This window comes from Pimephales promelas, chromosome 20 (assembly GCF_988280905.1).
Source record: "Pimephales promelas chromosome 20, fPimPro1.hap1.1, whole genome shotgun sequence".
In the NCBI taxonomy this organism is placed as follows: Eukaryota; Metazoa; Chordata; class Actinopteri; order Cypriniformes; family Leuciscidae; genus Pimephales; species Pimephales promelas.
The window spans coordinates 14,551,390-14,573,138 of NC_142788.1; the positions used below are offsets into that span (position 1 = coordinate 14,551,390).

The 21,749-nt window shown below is 37.4% G+C and overlaps 1 protein-coding gene across 1 annotated transcript in view; it reads right to left on the reverse strand.

Annotated features, from left to right (window-relative positions):
* Positions 1-20,722, reverse strand: part of xkr7b (XK, Kell blood group complex subunit-related family, member 7b) — a 62,896-nt gene extending 42,174 nt beyond the window's left edge. The window contains exon 1 of the mRNA XM_039653155.2: positions 20,152-20,722. Within this exon, the coding sequence (XP_039509089.1) occupies positions 20,152-20,615 (464 nt within the window). The 5' untranslated portion in view covers positions 20,616-20,722. The remainder of the gene's footprint in view (positions 1-20,151) is intronic.
* Between the last annotated feature and the right edge of the window lie 1,027 nt (positions 20,723-21,749).

Genomic DNA, 21,749 nt, shown 5'->3' on the forward strand with positions numbered 1-21,749 from the left:
GAACAAATGAAGGGCATAATCATTCCAGTTTATTTTCAGCAACACATTCTCATCCAAAGACGTCATCTAACTGACGCTTTTGACCATACGTCAACATCCAACGTTTTAGTGTACCCTTTAACGTCAGTTAGATGACGATCCTAGGGTGTCATCCAACTGACGCTTTACCTTAGCATCAGTTAGATGATGCGGGTTTAGGTCTGGGGTAGGGTTAGGGTTAGATAGCGTCATCTAACTGACGTTAAAGGGTACACTAAAACGTCGGATGTTGACGTATGGTCAAAAGCGTCTTGGGATGAGAACGGGCTGATTTCAGTGGCACTTTAGTCCATTTTAATGTTACTCACTACAGACAGGTTCAAACGTTACTCCTATTTATAGAAATTTCGATAAGCATAATGAGACTTATTGCGAACCAGCTTTAACAAATCGGTGATAATGATTCTTAAATGATTCAACGACTCATTAAACACAAACAAACCAGTGTTATTTTAGTAGGCTGTATCAATCTCTCTCTCTATATATATATAATAGTATTTTATCTATAGATAAATAGATTTTATAGATTTTATCTATGTATTTTATCTATCTATAGACAGTAACGCGATTTATAAAGTTACAAAATATTTCTATTTTGAATAAATGCTGTTCTTTTGAGCTGCCTATTAGTCAAAGAATCCTGGGGAAAAAAAATATCACATTTACACAAAAATATGAAGCTACTTTTTTCAACATTGATAAATATTATTCTCTTTTGAGCACCAAATCAGCATATTAGAATGATTTCTGAAGGATCATGTGACACTAAAGACTGGAGTAATGATGCTGACATCACAGGAATAAATTACATTTTAATATATTAAAATAGAAAACTTATTTCACAATATTACCATTTTTACAGTATTTTTGATCAAATAAATGAAGTCTTGTTTAGCGCAAGATACTCGTTTTAAAAACATTTAAAGAAAATATTACCACTGTGGTATTTTATTAAACTAGTGTACATTGAATGAACCATTTAAAGACCAGAAAGCCAGGATATAACCACCTAGCAACCGCATAGCAACACCCTGGCAACCACCCAAGTATTTAAAAAAGCACCACTTACATTTCATAAAATTCTAGCCTAGTTTACCATTTGTCTAATAATTCAGTGTAATTTATTTTCCCTTTTCTCCTTCTCTTATTACTTCACTCGCTGTGTTTGATTCGCCTTCTCTTTTAAACCCAATTAGAGGTTGGTTTCTGTCTTTGATAATCAACACTCAAGAGAATGCAACTGTTCGTGTCAGCACTTCAAATGAAAAAAAAGCACACAATTTAGGTTTCAATCACTGCCCTTTATTCTGTCTGACTGTATGTCTCAGGATAGGAGAACATATTTGAGTAAATCTGTTTTGATTGAGATGTCGGTTATGCTCTGCATGTCAGAAGTGAATCGTTGGGACGGGCGAGGACCGAAACACACGCACGTTTGATAGGTCGTGGAGGGGTTTGGTGCTGTGGTGCTGCTCTCACTGAGGTGATTTAGAAACAGGGCCATTGGAAATCTATTCCTGAGCCTTTATATCACAAGCAAACAAGGCCAATCCCATCTGACAGACCTTTGTACGCCAAAGAAGTGTTTTACAGAGAAAAAGGGGAGCTGTAGTAACATATTTGGAAGCACTGGAAACCTGTGCATTATTTTATTTTTGCCTTTGATGTATGTCATTTTCTGTACAAATATCCATCTGTTGCTTCAGTGATGCAGGACTTGAAAAATAACATCAACTCCTGCCCCTCTGGATATCAATCACTTCAGAAATACAGCACATCAATTCAATATTTTATTTGTAAACATGACCTGGGATACATTTTTCAACTACACATGAACTGTTTGAAGCCATTAACAGTGGAACAACACAAAATCGGTCTGTAAGTTCACCCACAACGCTTAAACATTTAAGGAATATAAAGGGGAAGACTATTCTGTGTTAAGTTACTTCATCTACAGTATTACTTCCTGACCAATGATTTGTAATTGAAATGGTTGAGACTAATAAAAGACCACTAAATAATGCAATTATCTAATCAACCAATCACATGGCAGTTGCTTCAATGCATTTAGGGGTGTGGTCCTGGTCAAGACAATCTCCTGAACTCCAAACTGAATGTCAGAATGGGAAAGAAAGGTGATTTAAGCAATTTTGAGCGTGGCATGGTTGTTGGTGCCAGACGGGCCGGTCTGAGTATTTCACAATCTGCTCAATTACTGGGATTTTCACGCACAACCATTTCTAGGGTTTACAAAGAATGGTGTGAAAAGGGAAAAACATCCAGTATGCGGCAGTCCTGTGGGCGAAAATGCCTTGTTGATGCTAGAGGTCAGACTGGCCGACTGATTCAAGCTGATAGAAGAGCAACTTTGACTGAAATAACCACTCGTTACAACCGAGGTATGCAGCAAAGCATTTGTGAAGCCACAACACGCACGACCTTGAGGCGGATGGGCTACAACAGCAGAAGACCCCACCGGGTACCACTCATCTCCACTACAAATAGGAAAAAGAGGCTACAATTTGTAAGATCTCAACAAAATTGGGCAGTTGAAGACTGGAAAAATTATTCCTGGTCTGATGAGTCTCGATTTCTGTTGAGACATTCAGATGGTAGAGTCAGAATGAGAACATGGATCCATCATGCCTTGTTACCACTGTGCAGGCTGGTGGTGTAATGGTGTGAGGGATGTTTTCTTGGCACACTTTAGGCCCCTTAGTGCCAATTGGGCATCGTTTAAATGCCACAGCCTACCTGAGCATTGTTTCTGACCATGTCCATCCCTTTATGGCCACCATGTACCCATCCTCTGATGGCTACTTCCAGCAGGATAATGCACCATGTCACAAAGCTTGAATCATTTCAAATTGGTTTCTTGAACATGACAATGAGTTCACTGTACTAAAATGGCCCCCACAGTCACCAGATCTCAACCCAATAGATCATCTTTGGGATGTGGTGGAACGGGAGCTTCGTGCCCTGGATGTGTATCTCACAAATCTCCATCAACTGCAAGATGCTATCCTATCAATATGGGCCAACATTTCCAAAGAATGCTTTCAGAACCTTGTTGAATCAATGCCATGTAAAATTAAGGCAGTTCTGAAGGCAAAAGGGGGTCAAACACATTATTAGGGTGTTCCTAATAATCCTTTAGGTGAGTGTATATACTGTATACATGAACCCTAAACTCTATAGATGATTTGATTTTCACATTCAGAATATATATTATGAATCTGGATTTGTGTAGACTTTAAGATTCAGTGCATCACCTCGCTTTTCCTTCTGTCGCTGACTCTATTCTGTGATAATGGTAGAGTCAAAATACATCACTGTTCACAGTTCGCACTGTTGGCAGAAAACTGACAAGAACCTTTTCTTGTAATTAGCCATAAGCTATTTTATCTTCTCAAGCATAGCAGTGCAGAGAGGCTGAAAAGAGACACTCCAAGATAAGACACAGGCGCATACTGTTTGATTTAAGCGCTATTTAGCAAATACTTCATTCCTTAATGGTGTATAATAACAAGAAGCGGTTTCAGCAAAAAAACTCCCAATTTCCACACAACCAGCGACTGCCTATGGGCTCGTGTGACATCTTTAGTAGGTCAGAATACATCAGAGTTACAGACTCAGAAAATGTGTATGTGTATGTGTGTGAGGAGAGATAGAGAGGTTAATTAGCTCAGCTGAACAGTTTTCCAGCGTGGTTTCCACCTCCATCCACTCTCATGCCTGCAGCATGAGTGCTCACACACACACAGACACACACACACGCATGTGAATGCCTGATCCGAACTGCACTTCCATCGTTCTTTTTCTGTCACAGTTCTGGTGCTTTAATTAGAGAGCTTTCATCTCAGTGTTAAAGCAAATGAGACAGGGCAGCAACGAAGCTGAAATTCTCTGATGCACTACATTCAAGTGTTGGAAGAACATAGTATAGGTTGCACAGGCTGCCAGAACAAAACAAGAACATCATGGAAAAGAAGGCAGTATCACTGAGATCTTCCTTGAGCAATTGCCCTGAGACGTCTCAGGCTCTCAGGCCAAAGCATACGATCTACGTCACTTACAGAATCAATGAACTAAATATGGCAGCTTCGCTCTTGGTCTCCTCTGACTTCACTCTGTATTGGCACAGTTTGTCATCTCTGTGGTCCAGTGAGATCTCATTTCTTCCCCACTGCAGCAAGCTGCTATCCAATATTCTCAACCATATGCCTCTTTCAATGAATTTTCAAACATTATTAACCATTTTTCACTATAAGGGGACAGTTTTTGAGGCTAGAAGAGCAAAAAAAAAAAAAAAAAGCATTTCGAGAAACTTAAAGGTATAGCGGAGGATCTTTCCGAATTTTAGAGAAGACCCGCCCTCTCCAATTTTAAAAAAAAATGCACATGCACAAACACAACACTCTTGCTCCCGAGAGGGAACGTCTATACGTCGCCTTGCACAATTATGTTGCAAATTCTAAACTAACTAAAAAACATTCATAAAAAAGACAACATGTCAAATGCCCTTCCGTGTTTTATTTACTTATTTATTTACTGATCGATTGAGTGACCGAGGACTCAAGACATAACCCTGTATCACACGAAATACGTTCTGAGGAAACTATTTTGCAAATCGCAATTCCGTTACATAGCAACATATAAGCAGTGCTATTACGTTGGTCCTTAACCTAATATGTCTCATTGTTAATACGTTATTTTTATACATAGTTGCATATGGAGAAGTAGCTTGTTGCATTTGTGTAATAATAAACACACAATATTTTAGAATATTTCAGCGTGATACCATTTACCATTTTGGACAAAAGGCTACTTTAGACAAATTGAGATGTTTACCGTGTCTATGCGGTGCATGACTCGTGCCAGGGCTAGCATTGTAGCTTGCATTAACTTTTACTAGTGATTTTAAATGGATTTCTCCAAATAGCGTGACAAACTTTACCTGTGTAGTAGAATCTTCGCGACTGCGGCATCAGTGAGAAGCCCAACCTGTGCTTTTAGCGCACGCCAGCGTGTGATATTCACCCAAAATCTCTCTGGTCTTGTTTCTATATTCTGCGGCCTTTCTCTTCTTATCATACACTTCGTAAACATTTTTTCTCTTTCGACCCTCAGCCATTTTCAAAGGAATGGCTGAAACCGTAACTCCGACATAATACACCTGAAAGTGAAAACTACATAGGGATGAGCACGTAGCCTACGACGGCCTTACGTAAACATATCACCAGAATGATTGACACTTAGGTGGACCAATAGTATAGACTACCCACCCGGAAAAAGAAAATCCTCCGCTATACCTTTAAGATTTACACTTTTTATACTGCATGTTTTGTTCTGACATTTTCGTCTCCATAGGGATTCCCAAAAGGTCCTATTATATATATATATACATATATATATATATATATATACAGTATATATATATATATATATTAGGGATGCACCGATATGAAAATTTTGGCCGATACCGATAACCGATAATTCTTTATATTTGAAAGCCGATAACCGATATATCTGACGATAAACTTAAATCCAAATTGATCTAATTTTGAAAGCCTGATTGCAAAAACGAAAGTCTCACAATTAAATCCATGTCCCAAGCGCACAATTATAATGATGTTCTGATTATAGTGTTGTATAGCCGATATGACAGATTTGCGCTGCACATGTTGTACCGAAGCCTATTTTAATTTTTTTAAGAGATTTCAATCATATTTCAAGAAATTCAAAAACATAAACTTTGCTCAACAAGTGTCTCAGCTGAAGGGAATAATACATTATTTATCAGCTTTAATATATCGGCCACATTTTCATACCAGGCCGATAATGATAACATTAAAAATGAACATATATCGGCCGATACCGATATGCTGACCGATATATCGTGCATCCCTAATATATATATATATTGTATATTCATATATAAAATGGTTAATTGAAATAAAGCTGAAAATAATATAATTACTAGATGAAAAATTTGAAATGATGGAAACTAACTGAAATAAATGTAACCTGTCACAATTATGTTTTCGTAGTCTCTATGGTTTCAGTCAGTTAAGTCTTGTCGGCTGTTCCTTGTTTATTCTTATTTGACTGTCTTTATTATTTTTTTTTTATTTTTTTTTTTTTTACAATTTTACATTTAATTGCATTTCATCAGCTTATGAGTTTGGGAAAACCTACAGGTGAAACAGAAACTTAATCGAATTTTGTGCAACTGGCAAATATCCAAATGCAGTAAATTGATTATAGATATTTTTATGTATTTTATGTCTCAGGGTTATGTTAGAATGCTATGTGTGAATGTTATGATATTTATTCTGCCTGTGAAACCTGCTGTGATTCATCCCAGAACTTAATTAGATCAAGCAACATCCTGTACATACAACACATCCACATGAGGTTTGATAGCAAAAGAGCATGAATTTTGTATTTACTTCAGCTGAGGAATAAATTAGAAAGAAACTGGATATTAAAAATCTTCTAAAGTAAATGTGAAAGGTGCTTGAAAACTCAAACACTAGAGCTCTGCGCTTGCAACGCTAAGGTCATGGGTTTGATTCCCATGGAATAAATGGATTTTAAAAAAGCACCTTGAGAACTTGTTTTTCCACCTCCACGAATGAGACGAGTGTCGTTCATCATGTTGCCTTGTTGAGGTAAATTGTAGTATGTAGGCTAACGTTACGTTATACGGATACTGTCTGAATCGAGATGGTTATAAATATCCGGATAAGTTACAAAGCTGGCAATAAGGACGGATCTTTACTTAATGCTATAATTTGATTTTGAAGTGTGTCCACACACCAATTTTTGCGAATCTACATTTGAATTAATTTATGTTTTTGAAAGATTCGTCATTAAAATGATGAGAACACAAGGTTCGGGCTATACTGTTGTGGTATCGTTGCTAATATGAACTCTGACCACTGATTCTTCACATGCTAGCTCGTCCCTGGGTAAAGAAAACAAGTGGCTGAACTGTCTTTGCAATGTAGAACACAGCGTCTTCTCAACATGACGCTATTCATCTGAAGTTTTTTAATGTGTTCTAGACTTCAAGTTTGCACTCCCGTCTGCGTGCGGCGTATCTACGTCACTACGAAACAGCTAATGACTCGTTTCAAAAACAATTCATTTCATAGACTCAGAGTCGACTCTCACTTTTGAAAGACAATAACTTATACGGTGCACTTCCAGATATAAATCGTCGCAGGATGTTTTCATTCCCTTAGAGCTATAGTCCACACTACATGAACAGTCATTTTCAAAAATCCATGATAGGGAACACACTTTTGTCAGACAGAATGCATATTGCATACTTGATTAATACTTAAGTCATACATTTGATTGACAAGTAATGACTGCTAAAGCTGTTAAAGGCATATGCTCAAAGATTTAGACTAAACATGGAATGAAGAAATGAGCAAACGTGTTACATTTACACCTCCTCTACCCTACAGCATGAGCCAGATCTACATGTATATACCGTAGGCCCATGGCATTTTTTTTAAGCTAAACCAAATGCCATGCTTTTGAATATCCATTTTTATGTCCGTGTGCAAGCAAAAGTTCGCAGGTCTGCATGTGTGTTAATGTGTTTTGTGTGTGTGTGTGGGGGAGTGCGGTGGCATTGTGTGAAATGCAGACTCTTCACTCTGTATTGTTTGGCCTGTGAAAATGCTTCCACAGCAAACTCTGCAGCAATGGGAATAACTCTCCCGCCTTGTATCGCCTCCCCGCTCTTAAAATATATGTGTAACGCACTATATTTATATATAAATCAATGTATATCTCACAACGGCATATTTTCAAACAACGAGTGTCGGCATATTTACCGACGCTCCTGAACTAAGTAGCAGTTCAAAACGCAACGACTGCGAGATCAAGATTAAGATGTCAGGCAAGAAACTCCATCTCTTACGTTTCCCTTTCACAACCAACTTTTGTTTCCAGCTGACACAGTTTTGCTAAAGTGCACAAAAGAAACAGTGTTGTGAGTAAAACTCAAAAAAATACTGTGACACACTGAGGTAAAAAAGCGCTGGTGAAATCCGCTGATTATGGTTTGTGGAATTCGGGATGTCACACCTCTATGCAGTTATCGTCTCCTAAAGCCTTTCTGTGACTGTGCAAGAAAATAACTGGAACAGGCTATTCTTCTGTTTTCCATTTTTCATCCTTGACCCTCTGAAGTGGTGGAGAAAAAAAAAAAATGAGGCGAGCGCAAGAGAAGAAAAAGGAATTCAATGCATTCATCAGGAGGCCGGAGAGAGCGTGTAGTTGAATTGTTAAATCAGGGGCTTTTTAGAAGAATCAGACTATGAAAGTGGAGAACATTGTGAACGAGGGACTCTGGTCTTTTTAAACGTTTTGTCGAATCAATAGCGTGACTAATGGGCACTGTGTTCTGCCTTATTGTTGGAAATAATTAGTGGTGCTTGCTGAGAAAAGCGTGACTATTAATACTGCTCATTGGGACAAATCTCTAACCCTTTGTACTACACTATGATGCATTTGTGCTATGGACCTGAATTTGCTCCATTTGGGATGCTATGTGTTGTAGTTTCAGCTTCAGGCAGCTGATGCGTATTGCATACTAAATTGCCGCTATATGAAAATCAGCATCTCCGATCTGACTGGCTGGTCCTATTATGCACTTTTACGAAGTCTTGGTTTTGTTTTTGTGGTGTACAATGGTAAATGGTAAATGGACTGCATTTATATAGCGCCTTCATAGACCTAATGGCCACCAAAGCGCTTTACATTTGCCTCACATTCACCCATTCATACACTCATTCACACACCGACGGCGGTGTCAGCCATGCAAGGCGCCAGCCAGCTCGTCGTGCTTGATTGTTCAAAAAACACTTTATATTTCACATATTTCACCTCTCTCCCCAATATGGTTGAACGCGTCGTTTTTGATGAAGCTCCTCCTTCCGATATTCGAAATGTGCTATGATTGGTTAGCTGGCCCATTCGTTTAGCGTTTAGCGTGTGTTCAGGAAATGTCCCGTCCCTCCATAACTGTGAGCTCTACGCTCGTGTAAATATATGGATGGCAGCAATTTCAAACCAATTCGAGTCCGATTCACACCCTGACAATGTTAACGAACAAGAGGAGCATCCACAACGGATTTCAAGTATTGACTTTGCAAGCAAGAATTTTTTTAATCATCTTATACATTTTAGGTACTATGTTACACCATTTATTTATTAAATTTGTCGGTAATACAATTAGTAACCGATCAGAAAACCACAGTTAGTTTTCCTAATAGGCAGTGAATAGCCGTACAATACGAGAGCTTTTAAAATAAATTTTAACCACAATTTTAACCAGTTCATCAGCATTAGGAAGGTCAATAAAACGAGTTGTGGGAAAAACAGTGTCTCTTTGACATAGCAGCAGCTCAACCAGGCCTTGTCCGTGTTTTTTTTCTTTTTTTTTCTGCGAATTACGTGGGGAACATTATGATTTCACAAGGCCAGGAAAAAAACGTGTTATAGTCCAAAAGAGCCTTTCATTGTAGGTCTTGGAAAGTGCATTCTGGTAAATAAAACATCTCCCTTTGGAGTTGACTTTGAGCTTTGTAACCTTGGAGATTTTTTTTTTTTTTATGCTCAAACAGCAACATTACAGACTAACGTTAGTCTGTATAATAGGACCCCTTTAAACAGCTTCTGAGAATAAGGGCACACATGTCTTCTGAATTCGTTTTATTTGGGGCATTCAAGTAAACCAGACAGAACAGTATTTTCTGCTGTTTTCTGAATGAATACAATTTTTAAAATGCATGTGATTCATCCTTGATTTCATTTCTTGTATTGTAATAAAACTGCAATCGCTCGGACTGGGCAAATGTCTATTGTCCATTCATATGTGAACTGATTTTTGTACTGTATAAAAGGCGCAATACAAATTAAACTTATTATTATTTCATGTCAGGTTCATACTTATATATATATATAAATAAATAAACAAATAATGTTAATATTTTGCAACAATTTCTAAACATAATTAGGTAAAAGGTTAATAAATATATAAATAAATAAAAATATTTTTAAAGATAATTTTGAATGCAAAATCATCAAAATCACTAGTAATGACTCGAGTGTCACAAAAGAAATTTTCTAAAAGTATACTAAAGTTCACCAAAAATCTCCAACGCTCGAAATGACTTTAGTGTTTGGTTACACAAATCATGACTAGATCATGTAGTAACACTTGAGTCATTACTAGTTAGTTCCAATGATCTTCACTCTATAATACGAATCCAAATAATTAGTAATTCCCACAGAAGTATCTAGTAACGCTTTCATCTGCGCACTATTACTTACTAATTCATAATCAGAGTTTCTTTTTAGTTACACGCCATCTGTGTGTGAATGAGTGTATGAATGGGTGAATGAGAGGCAAATTGTAAAGCGCTTTGGTGGCCATTGGGTCTATGAAAGTGCTACAGTATATAAATGTTAAAATATGTTGATCCAGGAACATGCATAGCTGGCAAAATCACAGTGATCCATCCAAAGTCAAAAGTCAAAATAACTTTTTTTGGGGCGTTCAGGTGTGAGACGCTGCAAACAGCAATACAAGGTGCAATGATCAAAACCTCCATCCAGTGTTGTAGTACTCGAGACTCGGACTCGTCTCGGACTCGGTCTCGAGACCATATTTTAATGGTCTTGGTCTTGTCATGGACTCGTGTGCATTTGGACTCGGAATTGACTCGTACTCGAACATTTTTTTTTTAGGACTCGGAATTATTCCCGAGTCCACTCGAGTTCAATTAAAAATATTTTTCATGATTATTAATGTATGTTAATAAAATATTTCTTTAAATTGATTGACACGCCCAGTGATTGGTGATTTACTAGTGCGCAACTGCGCATGACAAATTGTAATAAAATTACTTTTAACACCACCTACTATGTGGCCTTTTTACCCTAAACTGATCATATTTTTTAAATTCTAAGTAAATTCAGTAAAAAAAAAAAAAAAAAAAAAAAGGATTTCTCCAAGTAAATAAAAGTAAATTAGGTAATCAACCCTCACTGGTCTCGGACTCGACCGTCTCTGGTCTCGGACTCGACTCGGACTCGACTCTCTATGGACTCGGTCTTGACTCGGACTCGACTCTCTCTGGTCTCGGTGTCGACTCGGACTCGAGTGAGGTGGTCTCGACTACAACACTGCGTCCATCTAATGAATGTTTACATTAGAAAACAATCCTATGGGGTTCTGTGTGGAGCGTAGTTCTTGACCAGAAAAAAACAAAAAAAACATATATAAAACTGATAGTGAAAAGTCTGGTTACATAAGTCTGTAACATCCTTACATCCTGGACATTAGCTTCCATATATCCTCACAGCTGATTCTCACAGATAACCCCAGTGTCACGTCTATTCTCAACTCAGGCTTTTCAGCAGTCCATAGAAAGAAAAAAAAAAACAGGACAAGACAGAATCAGTGGCAGACTCAATTAAACCTCTGGCCTGATCAGTATGAATATACATATCATACATGAATATGCAAGCAACTGTGTCAAAGACAGGTTATGCACATAGGGAGCTCTCTTTTCTTCCTCTCCTGCTGTGACATTATTACACTCGTTCTGTAATGGGGAAATCTTTCACTCAGAACAGAAATTAAAATGCCCCCACAATGCACCACTCCACGTCTCTACACAGAGAACAGCCAGCGCTTCGCTCATGTTGCTCTTTTTCCATTCCTACCAAAGTAAAAGTGAGAGCACAAACAGAAGCAAAAACAAAATAACAGTAAAGTACAGGTGCTTCAAACGTTGATTTATAATACATAAGAGTTGTTCGTGTCTCAAGGTTCTTTTGGACACAAAGTGAATATCAACACCGGCTGACAGAGCAAAGGCATAATTTATTCACCATCTGTTAACAAATTCTACTTTTTATCACTTTCTACAGTAAACAGGTTACAATATATCACTTTATAAAACCTGAAAAGAGCTCTCTGGTTCTTATAAAAAAACGTGGCTGTGAGTAAACATAATTAACCCACGGTCATTGCCAATCCAGATGTTCAAAACGGTGGAGCTGCCCAGAACTGTCTCAGCCAATCAGATCATAGTCATCCTATTGACAGGCGTAATTGCACAGGGGAAATAGACAGCATCATAGCAAACAGGTAAATCAATATGTGTCCACCTGGGGATATTAAACTCTGAAATATAAGCTATTTATCAGTCAAGGACAATCAAGAGTGATTTCATTAAAATTCTCATTTTAATAAACGTATTTGTTTTAGATTTTCTGTCAGCCACAGAGTGTTGTTTGATTGATAGATTGAGACAGTAAATAAACTGTCACCCCTCATATACACTCAAACATTCATGAGTTGCTTTTTAAACCAAACGCATCATAAAGTTTCACTGCAGCTGAGTTGACCCCTCGTCCCATGTGTACTCATAAAACAAAACAGATCCTGTGAGCACTGATGACCTGCCAGAATGAATCCATAAAGAAGCTTGGTCAATGACTGACAACCATGTCCATGAAAAAAAGAAAAAAAAAAATCTAGTTTAAAATGTTCATATGCCAAGCTATTAAAAATGCACTTTTTTTAATTAACGTCAGTTTTGTGGTTTTTGGTAAAAATGCAAACTACCATTTCCAACAAGAATTTTGATTTAAGGATTCTAAAAACACCAAGTGGTATAGCCATCAATAATCAAACCCAAACCTAAAAAATACATGTGGCTGAATTTATTATTATTATTATTATTTGTAGTAGTATTTATTTATTATATAGGCTATTTAAAAAAAAAATGATAAGCAGTATTTATAAAGGTATTATTATAAATAAAATTAATTTTGAATCCTGAATAAGTGTTATTTATATATCATATATATCTCTATATCATATATATCAATCATATATATATAGCTTTTGCTAATATAAATATTGATATGAATTATACTAATATGAATTGGCTAATTATTTCGTAAAAGTACTTAGTAATCCTGTTTATGGGGTTTGGTCAATTTTATTATTACTGTATAATGTTTCTATTATTTAAAAAAGCAATTAAAATTTGTATGCATTTGTAAATCGTGACGACGATTTACTAAATTGTTTTATTTTTAAGTCAAGTGTGCACACAATATAATAATAAGTTCCAATGTTTTACTAAATAATGGCCACGTACACTAATTTGTTCCCTCGTTTTGATTTAACTAAACACCCATGTCATCCAAGATGTCCATGTCATTCTTTCTTCATTTGAAAAGAAATGAAGACTTTTTGATGAAAACATTCCAGGATTTTTCTCCATATAATGGACTTCAATGGGAACCAAACGGTTCAAAGTCCAAAAGACAGTTTCAGTGCAAACTGCAAACTGTTTAAAGGGCTTTAAATGATTCCAGACAATGAATAAGAGTCTTATCAAGCGAAATGATCGCTCATTTAAAAAAAAAAAATGGTCAAATGGTCGCCTTGCTCTGTTAGGGTTAGGGTTTGATGCGCGTTCCTGTCTCTCCTATTCGAACTCGTTTATCAAAATGAACAAATTTTTTCCAGAGTCAACTTGTTCATTTAGTTCGTTGAATGAACCAAATGACACGAAAAAAGATTTGTTCATTTTGATAAAAGAGTTTGAACAGGAGAGTCACGAACGCGCATCACAGAACAGAGCAATGTGACCATTTGAGCTTATAAAACTTAAACTTTGTTATTTTTTTTTTTAAATGAGCGATTGTTTTGCTTGATAAGACCCTTATTCATCGTCTGGAATCGTTTAAAGCCCTTTGATGTGGCACTGAAACTGTCTTTTGGACCTTGAACCGTTTGGTTCCCATTGAAGTCCATTATATGGAGAAAAATCCTGGAATGTTTTCATCAAAAACCTTCATTTCTTTTCGACTGAAGAAAGAATGACCTCGATATCTTGGATGACATGGGGGTGAGTAAATTATCAGCAAAAGTTTTTTTTTAAAGTGAACTTTAGCGTGCCCACCTCCCATCCTGGTGATACTGGTTTGAATCCCACTTGGAGCAGTGTGAGGAGAACCAGTTACAATGCCACAGAACAAATGCTATACATTTGGGCATGAGTCCCCTCTAGCTCTTAGAAACACCCAGTATTTAAATCAATATTGTAAATGTGCTGTTTGCTGTCATCGCCAAAGTTGAAGAAACATCCCTGGACATAAGTACAGTCCCTAAATCTGCTGTCCCACACATCTGCTGGCAAAAACTCTCTTTAACTCTGACAAGCAGATGGGTGCACAGAGGCATTCACATACAGTAAACAACGCTCAGCGTAATCTATATTCAGCTGCTGTTTTTAGGAAACCTGTGAACACTCTCTCTCCTTCACAAACACACTCACACTCAGTGTATCTGTCGCTGCATTGTGAGTATTTTTTCCAGCATCTGCTGTGAAGAACTGGGTCAGCTCTGACAAGACAGACAGCATCAGGATCTTTAGGAAGGGAATGAGACATACTGACAAGTGGATAGAGGGATGGCAGGGGAGAGGAGACAAAAGACAACACCCCCATTCTCTCTAACCTGTTCTTAATGACGGCCGTATCTAATAAGGAATTATTTTCTCCATTCCGGGCCCTGGGAAAATGTCACTTTGAGGTGTGTAGTTGAGATGGGTGAGGTGTTTTCTGCTTTAAAATGCTCCTCACGCACTCTGGCTGCGGTGTAATGCCTTCAGCTCGGTGAGAATATCCCCATCAACTCCCTTAATGGCCCAGCGGATACACTCCACTGCCTTACACACCTGCAACACACATATCACAACAGCTGCTCTGTGCTTGAGTGCATCTGAGTGTGAGTGTCTAGGGTGTTAAAACAGGTCCAACTAAGTCTTTACTTCAGCTTGGCAAAATGTGTTTTTTAAGACAATGAAAACTTGATGTAGCCTAAAAGGAGTGTTTAGTGACTCACTTGCTGTATAGGGTTCGTACAGGACAGGCTGTCTGTCTTTTAGTGTTATACACTACTGTTCAAAGGTTTGCGATCAGTAGTATTAAACACGCACATGCTTTTAATTAGCAAGGATGCAAATTGATCAAAAATTACAGTATATAGACATTTATAATCTTACTATTTTTTTTTTTTTGCTTTCTTCAAAAAATCCTACAGAAATGCTTCATGGTTTCAACATAAATATTAAAAACTGTTTTCAACATTGATTATAATCAGAAATGTTAATTGAGCATCAAATCATCAAATCAGAATGATTTCTGAAGGATCATGTGACATTGAAGACCGGAGTGATGCTAAAAATCTAGCTTTTCATCACAGGAATAAATGACATTTTATAATACAATCAAATAGAAAAAGTTATTTTAAATAGTAATAATATATCAGAATGATAATGTTGTTATTGTATTTTTGATCAAATAAGAGAAAACTAAAAAATGACAGTCCCTGAACTTTTGAACAGTATGGATAATGTATTGTACAGTATGGATAATGTAGTTTTGTATTAGTGTCAATGTTAAAACTGACAAATTACAATAGAAAACAAATCATGTGAAATTAACGTGAAACACAAACAATGTTTAGCATTATCAATGATAAAAGTCATTGAAAATGCTGGATGATGTGTAATTTCCTGCTATTAAATTCAGATAAAATGGAGGTATTACTTATTGGTCCAAAAAACTACTGACAAAACCTCTTACAATACAACTTTAATTTAGAAGGATGTCCTGTTACCTGTGGAACCTTCTATAACTCTGAATAAATGGAGGTTGGAGCAGGCTTCACTCAAAGTTTATACCTCAAATTGTTTTAAGAGTGCTGGCCTAATAATGACAATGCATGTATGGAAGAGAGAGGCCGCACTTTGCATATACAGTTTTATTATACACAGGTATGGCCTCTTCCAAGGTATGGAAGAGAAGGTATGGCCTCTCTCTTCCATACCTTCTATAACTTTACAATCCATTGCGTTCTTTAAGATCACTAAATCCGAGGCTTTTGGTCATTCCTAGGATATCTAAGTCCACTAAAGGAGGGAGGGCGTACTCGCATTTAGCTCCTAAAAACTCTGGAATTGCCTTCCTGATATTGTTCGAGGCTCAGTCTCGCTGTCCCGGTTTAAAACTAGATTAAAGACGCATCTCTTTATCCAAGCATTCACATAATGCTTACCTTTTATTCCTCTGTTGAATCAGATTGAATGCATTAATATCATGAACAGCCGCTATGCTAATTATTTCCCATTTCCTCACTGTTAGACCTTACCAGGTTTTTTACAGTAAAATACTGGCAACACTGTTGCCAGTAATTTACTGTAAAAATGCACTAAAACTCAAGTAAACTAAAAAATACAACTTATTAGTTTTAGTGCATTTTTACAGTAAATTACTGGCAACAGTGTTGCCAGTAGTTTACTGTAAAAAACTTGGTAAGGTCTAACAGTGCTTTTCTGCTCTTATCTCGGGAAAACGGTGTTCATCAGCTCCAGTTTGTATCCAGCCTCTCACGGAGACTTCAGATGCCCCAACACCTGTGATGAGACGACTCGACGCCTGCGAAGAGACGAATCAACGCTGGCGATATGTTATGCCCTAAATCAATACGATTAACTAAATGTATTTTTCCATGTACATTTCTGAAGTGCACTTTCTGCAAAGCTGCCTTAAACAATATGTATTGTGAAAGCGCTATACAAATAAATTTGAATTGAATTGTACTCACTTTTGTTGCCAGCTATTTTGACAATAATGTCTGTACTGTATGTTGAGTTATTTTCAGAGGACAGTGAACATGCTATACAAGCAGCACATTGACTATTCTAAAATATATCCAATTTTAATTTCTATAGTATTGTCCATTGAGAACACATACTAAAATGTTTGCTGAAATGTGAGGAGTAGATAGATAGATAGATAGATAGATAGATAGATAGATAGATAGATAGATAGATAGATAGATAGATAGATAGATAGATAGATAGATAGATAGATAGATAGATAGATAGATAGATAGATAGATAGATAGATAGATAGATAGATAGATAGATAGATAGATAGATAGATAGATAGATAGATAGATTCAATTCAGTGATCTAAGACCAATATATAAAAGGAGCATATGATCCACACCATTTTGAGCAACTGTACTAAGGTGCAGGTCTAGTTCCAGCCCTCTGCAGCTGATTCAGGCTGTTCCAGTTCTGGTTTTTGTGAGCGGTGTGCATTGATCGCTCCTTTGAGTCAGAACTTCCAATAGCAGAATGTTCTCAGTTGCTTTGTGCAGCATCTTTAATACTCTTTTTGACTGCGAGATAAGTGCTAGATGTTGGACTTTTGAGTACTGATATTCAAAAATATTGTCGACCTGCTAAGTCCATAGAGGTGTTTCTGTGAATGTATCAATTTGAGCTCAGGTCATGTGCCTTTCATCTGAGACAACTGAAACATCCACTCACAAACAACAAACAGACCGATAAAGCACTGCACAGATGTCCTAATGTAACATGATACTGTGTAAACAAACGCACACTTTCTCAAATCAGACCTGTATATCACTATGGAGATTCCATACACTGGAAAAAAAAAATGTTTTCATGTTTTAAGGGACTCTCCCTTAATTTGTATACTGTACAAACTGGATATTCTATTCTCATACTCTAACCCTATCCCTAAACCTATTCATCACAGATAACTTTCTGCATTTTTACATTTTCAAAATCACTTAGTATGATTTATAAGCTGTTTTCCTCATGGGGACCAAACAATGTCCCCTGGAGCACAAGAATTTAGGTTACTGCCATCTTTGTGGGGATTATATATATATATATACAGTATATATATATATATATATGAAGAGTTCAGATGCAAAAGCCTCTAAATGCCATTTGAATTTTTTTTCTAAAATGACCATTTTTTTATCAAGCTTGTATATTTAAGTTCAGTAATTTCACTTAAATGACAATTAATAGGTAATCTTCATTGCCATTTAAGTGAAATTACTGAACTGAAATATACAAGCTTGATAAAAATGATAATTTTAGAAGAAAATTTCAAATGGCACTTAGAGGCTTTTGCATCTGAACTCTTCATATATATTATATATATACGTATACATATATATATATATAGACGTATACATTTTATTAGTTCCCTAGAAGTCAAACCCATGACTTTGGCATAGGTAGACCCCAGGAACCCAACAGTACAAATTAAATACTACCAACTTAAATACAAAATACTATATATTAATATAATACTGGTTTGGAGATGATGGTGTATATATAGGTGTACTGTTATAGGTGTATGGTACATAATAATAAAATAAGTTGAGAAATATTGTTATAAAACAGGCAAATCACAAACAGGTCCAGACAGAATCTGCATATATTTTCATATATGCATGATGGATTTAAACTGGAAGCAAAACCAAGGTTCTCCAAAAGGTTCTAATAAACAAGCACACAAAGGCAGAAGTTCAGAACTGATGCTGGGAAATCCGAGATTCCTGAGGACGTCTTTCGGTGCAGATTCCATGTGTGGAAATGAAAAGATTCCCTCTTTCACACAGACATACACATCAACCCATGCAAAAATTCACTCACAGAGCATTCTGTTTCCAACAGTTCACAATAATAAATCATATTTAGGGAATTCAAGTGGGAGGTAAAGACAGAGAGAGATAGAGAGAGAGAGAGAGAGAGAGAGATACTGAAAGAAGGAAAGAGAGGTAACAGGAATTTGTTGTGGAGAATGATGTCAGGAAATGCTATATCCTCTCCCACATAATCACTGAGACACACAGTCCTCCCCAGCCCTGTGTTAATAATTCAGCACTTAAATACCAGTAAAACACTCACACACATGTGGGAGTGAATCGCTTCCTCTGTCCCTGCTCTAGAATAAAGGAAAGAAGCATCTGACAAGGGAAAAGCATTCTTTCCTCGGGGTGCTTTCAGCAGTGCCTATAGAGCTCAATTGTCATTAGCAAAACAAATCTGCTCGGTCCTTCAAGTGCCCGCCTGGAGTCTCTCACAAACACACTGCATGCCCATTCCAGGCCTCGAGAAGCACAAAAGCCATAAAAGCATGAAGAAAACAACATATTTCTATTCTGCTTCCCCATTACATTTGACAGTGTCACCTCGAAGCTCACAGCGATGGCACTTTTGATAACTTAAAAACCAATAAGAAGTCATCCACAGAAAGCCAGTTTAAGTGATGAAGGCAAACAGACAATGCAAGAAGAGTTGTGATCCTTCCCGGGGAAAACCAGTATGGAAGTTGTCTGTACTTCCTGTACTTTGCCAATAATGAACCTGTGGAGTTGCACAATGCCCATTTTGTCTGAAGAGGGCTCAGACTTTCAATTATTTCTAAAACTGAGATGAGATCCACTGATGATTTGACTGTGCCGCTTTGGTAAAGTACAGGCAGAAACTGTCTCTTTTTATAGGGCAGAGGTTCAACTGTTCTCATACAGTAGGTCCCGGATAGGAACACATATAATAAAATGCAATTGACAAAATAATCATATAAAAACGGCTTGTGGGGTCCAGTCAAATTGTATTGTCTCTTGGAATTTAAATTTAACTTAATGACAAACTCATCCACGAAAATATGCAAAGCAAAATCAAATACAATAGACAACATTAAATACAATCCGTTTGGGTCACTACATAAAATATGATTTCAGAATCACTGTTTTTAGAAATGATTGGACACAAATGCACAGAGTGCACAGAGAAGATGTCTTCAGAATCAGAATGAGCATTTATTGGCCAATGGTTTGCTCTTATTACTTAATGGTTTAAAATCCATTTCAACACAACCTGAGGGTGACATGACCACGGGGACAACAGAGATGGCACCGGGTGCTCCGTCCACCTTGGCACACCATCTATGCTGGCAAAGACACGCAGCCTGAGGAGCGAGTCGGGATATAGACAGACAAGGATGCAGCTCTTTCCATCTGTTCCCAAAGCATCACCAAGCATGCGAGCCACAATAAGAGTAACATCCATTCCAAGAAAACAGAGACTAGATGGAAATGAGCACTGACTGCTTTGCTGCGCTTCTCTAAGAGAAGTTCTGGATATCAGATGTAATGCATCTTACCTCCAGACCTGTCCGATCTGCAAGATGTGAATGACGGACTGGAAGAGCCACATGCACACTCTGCAGCATTTCCGCGTGCCGTTCGCAGGCAGGGTTCTCCGCCGGTCGCTGTCCTTGGTGCTGAAATCGCATCCGTCCCCAGTCGGGGACGCGCTCATCTCCGAGTAATCGTACACGAACCACCTGAAACTTAACACCTGAACCACCGCGGAGGGAACCACCACAAACACTAACGTGAGCCCGAACCACCAATACTCCCGCCTCAAGTAGTAGTCCGCTGCCAGCCACAGGTCGGTGGCTCCGTCGGAGAAGAAGACCAGGAGGGCGCACAGCACCCAGCAGCAGTCCAGCAGCGAGAAGCGCTTCTCGGCGTGAGGGTGCAGAGGAGCCGCGCTCTGCTCAGGGCCAAGCAGACACCGTGAAGCGCTCTCACACACGGCTGCTCCATCCGATTTAGCGGCCATGTTTGTTGTAGAAAGAGAGTGGGCAAAGGAAAGCGAAGTACAATGATAGGGGAGGGGGATATGGTGTGTGTTAGAGAGTGTGAGCGAAAGCTCACGGGAGAGTTGGGAGAGAGGGAGAGAGAAAGAGCGAGTGCAGAGAGAGATTGGGGGGAGGGGGGGGGGGGGGGGTTACGGACAGACCTCGGGGATATCATTGGTTTGTGCTGGTACACAATTAGCCTTATTTCACAAAAATTTCGTTGGAAACAATTTATTATTATTATTATTATATAGGCTAAACGACCAAAAGCTGTGAAAATGCAGATTTAGTGAAACGAAAATGAATGAGCCAACCATATGTAACCTGCTCTTTAACGGTAAAGTTTTTTTTTATTATTATTTTATTCTTTTTTTATATATATGACATTCCAGTATTTCCTTATTCTTCCTTAAAGGATTAATAATAATAATAATAATAATAATAATAATAATAATAGTAAAAACATCTTCTAGTCTAATGCACAATGGGAAAAAAATATGTAGAGATCTATATTTAGGAAGTAGACAGTAAATAGAAACTAATTTAAAGGGATACTACACCCAAAAATGAAAAATCTGTCATAATTTACTGCCTCGTGTTGTTCCAAACCTATATGAGTTTATTATCTGATATTTTGCAGAATGGTGGTAACCACAGTTGACGGCACACACTGACTTCCATAGTGGTTTACCAACATTGTTTGAAATATCTTCTTTTTGTCCAACAGAACAAAGAAACTCTTGTGTGTTTGGAAAAAACACAAGGGTTAGTAAATTATGACAGAATTTTTGGGAACTGTCTCTTAAAGGGGCTATTAGGATTCAGAAAACCTTATACACATCTCTGACTATGTGAGACTATTTGAATTAATGCTATTTCTTTGCAGTTTTATAAAGAAATGCATGCAGCTAATATCATGTTTGTCATTTTTGACCCACTTATTTATTCTAGGGGGAAAAGTTAACTACTTTAGGGTAAAAAAAAAAAGTATTTTAGCTGGTTGTTAATAAATCTCTACAGTCATAATTAAAAAGTGCAGTTTTGATAATTGCTCTTGAAATTACTGATGAATAATTCATTAATTTAGAGCTGTTCATTTGTGACGTCATTTGTAG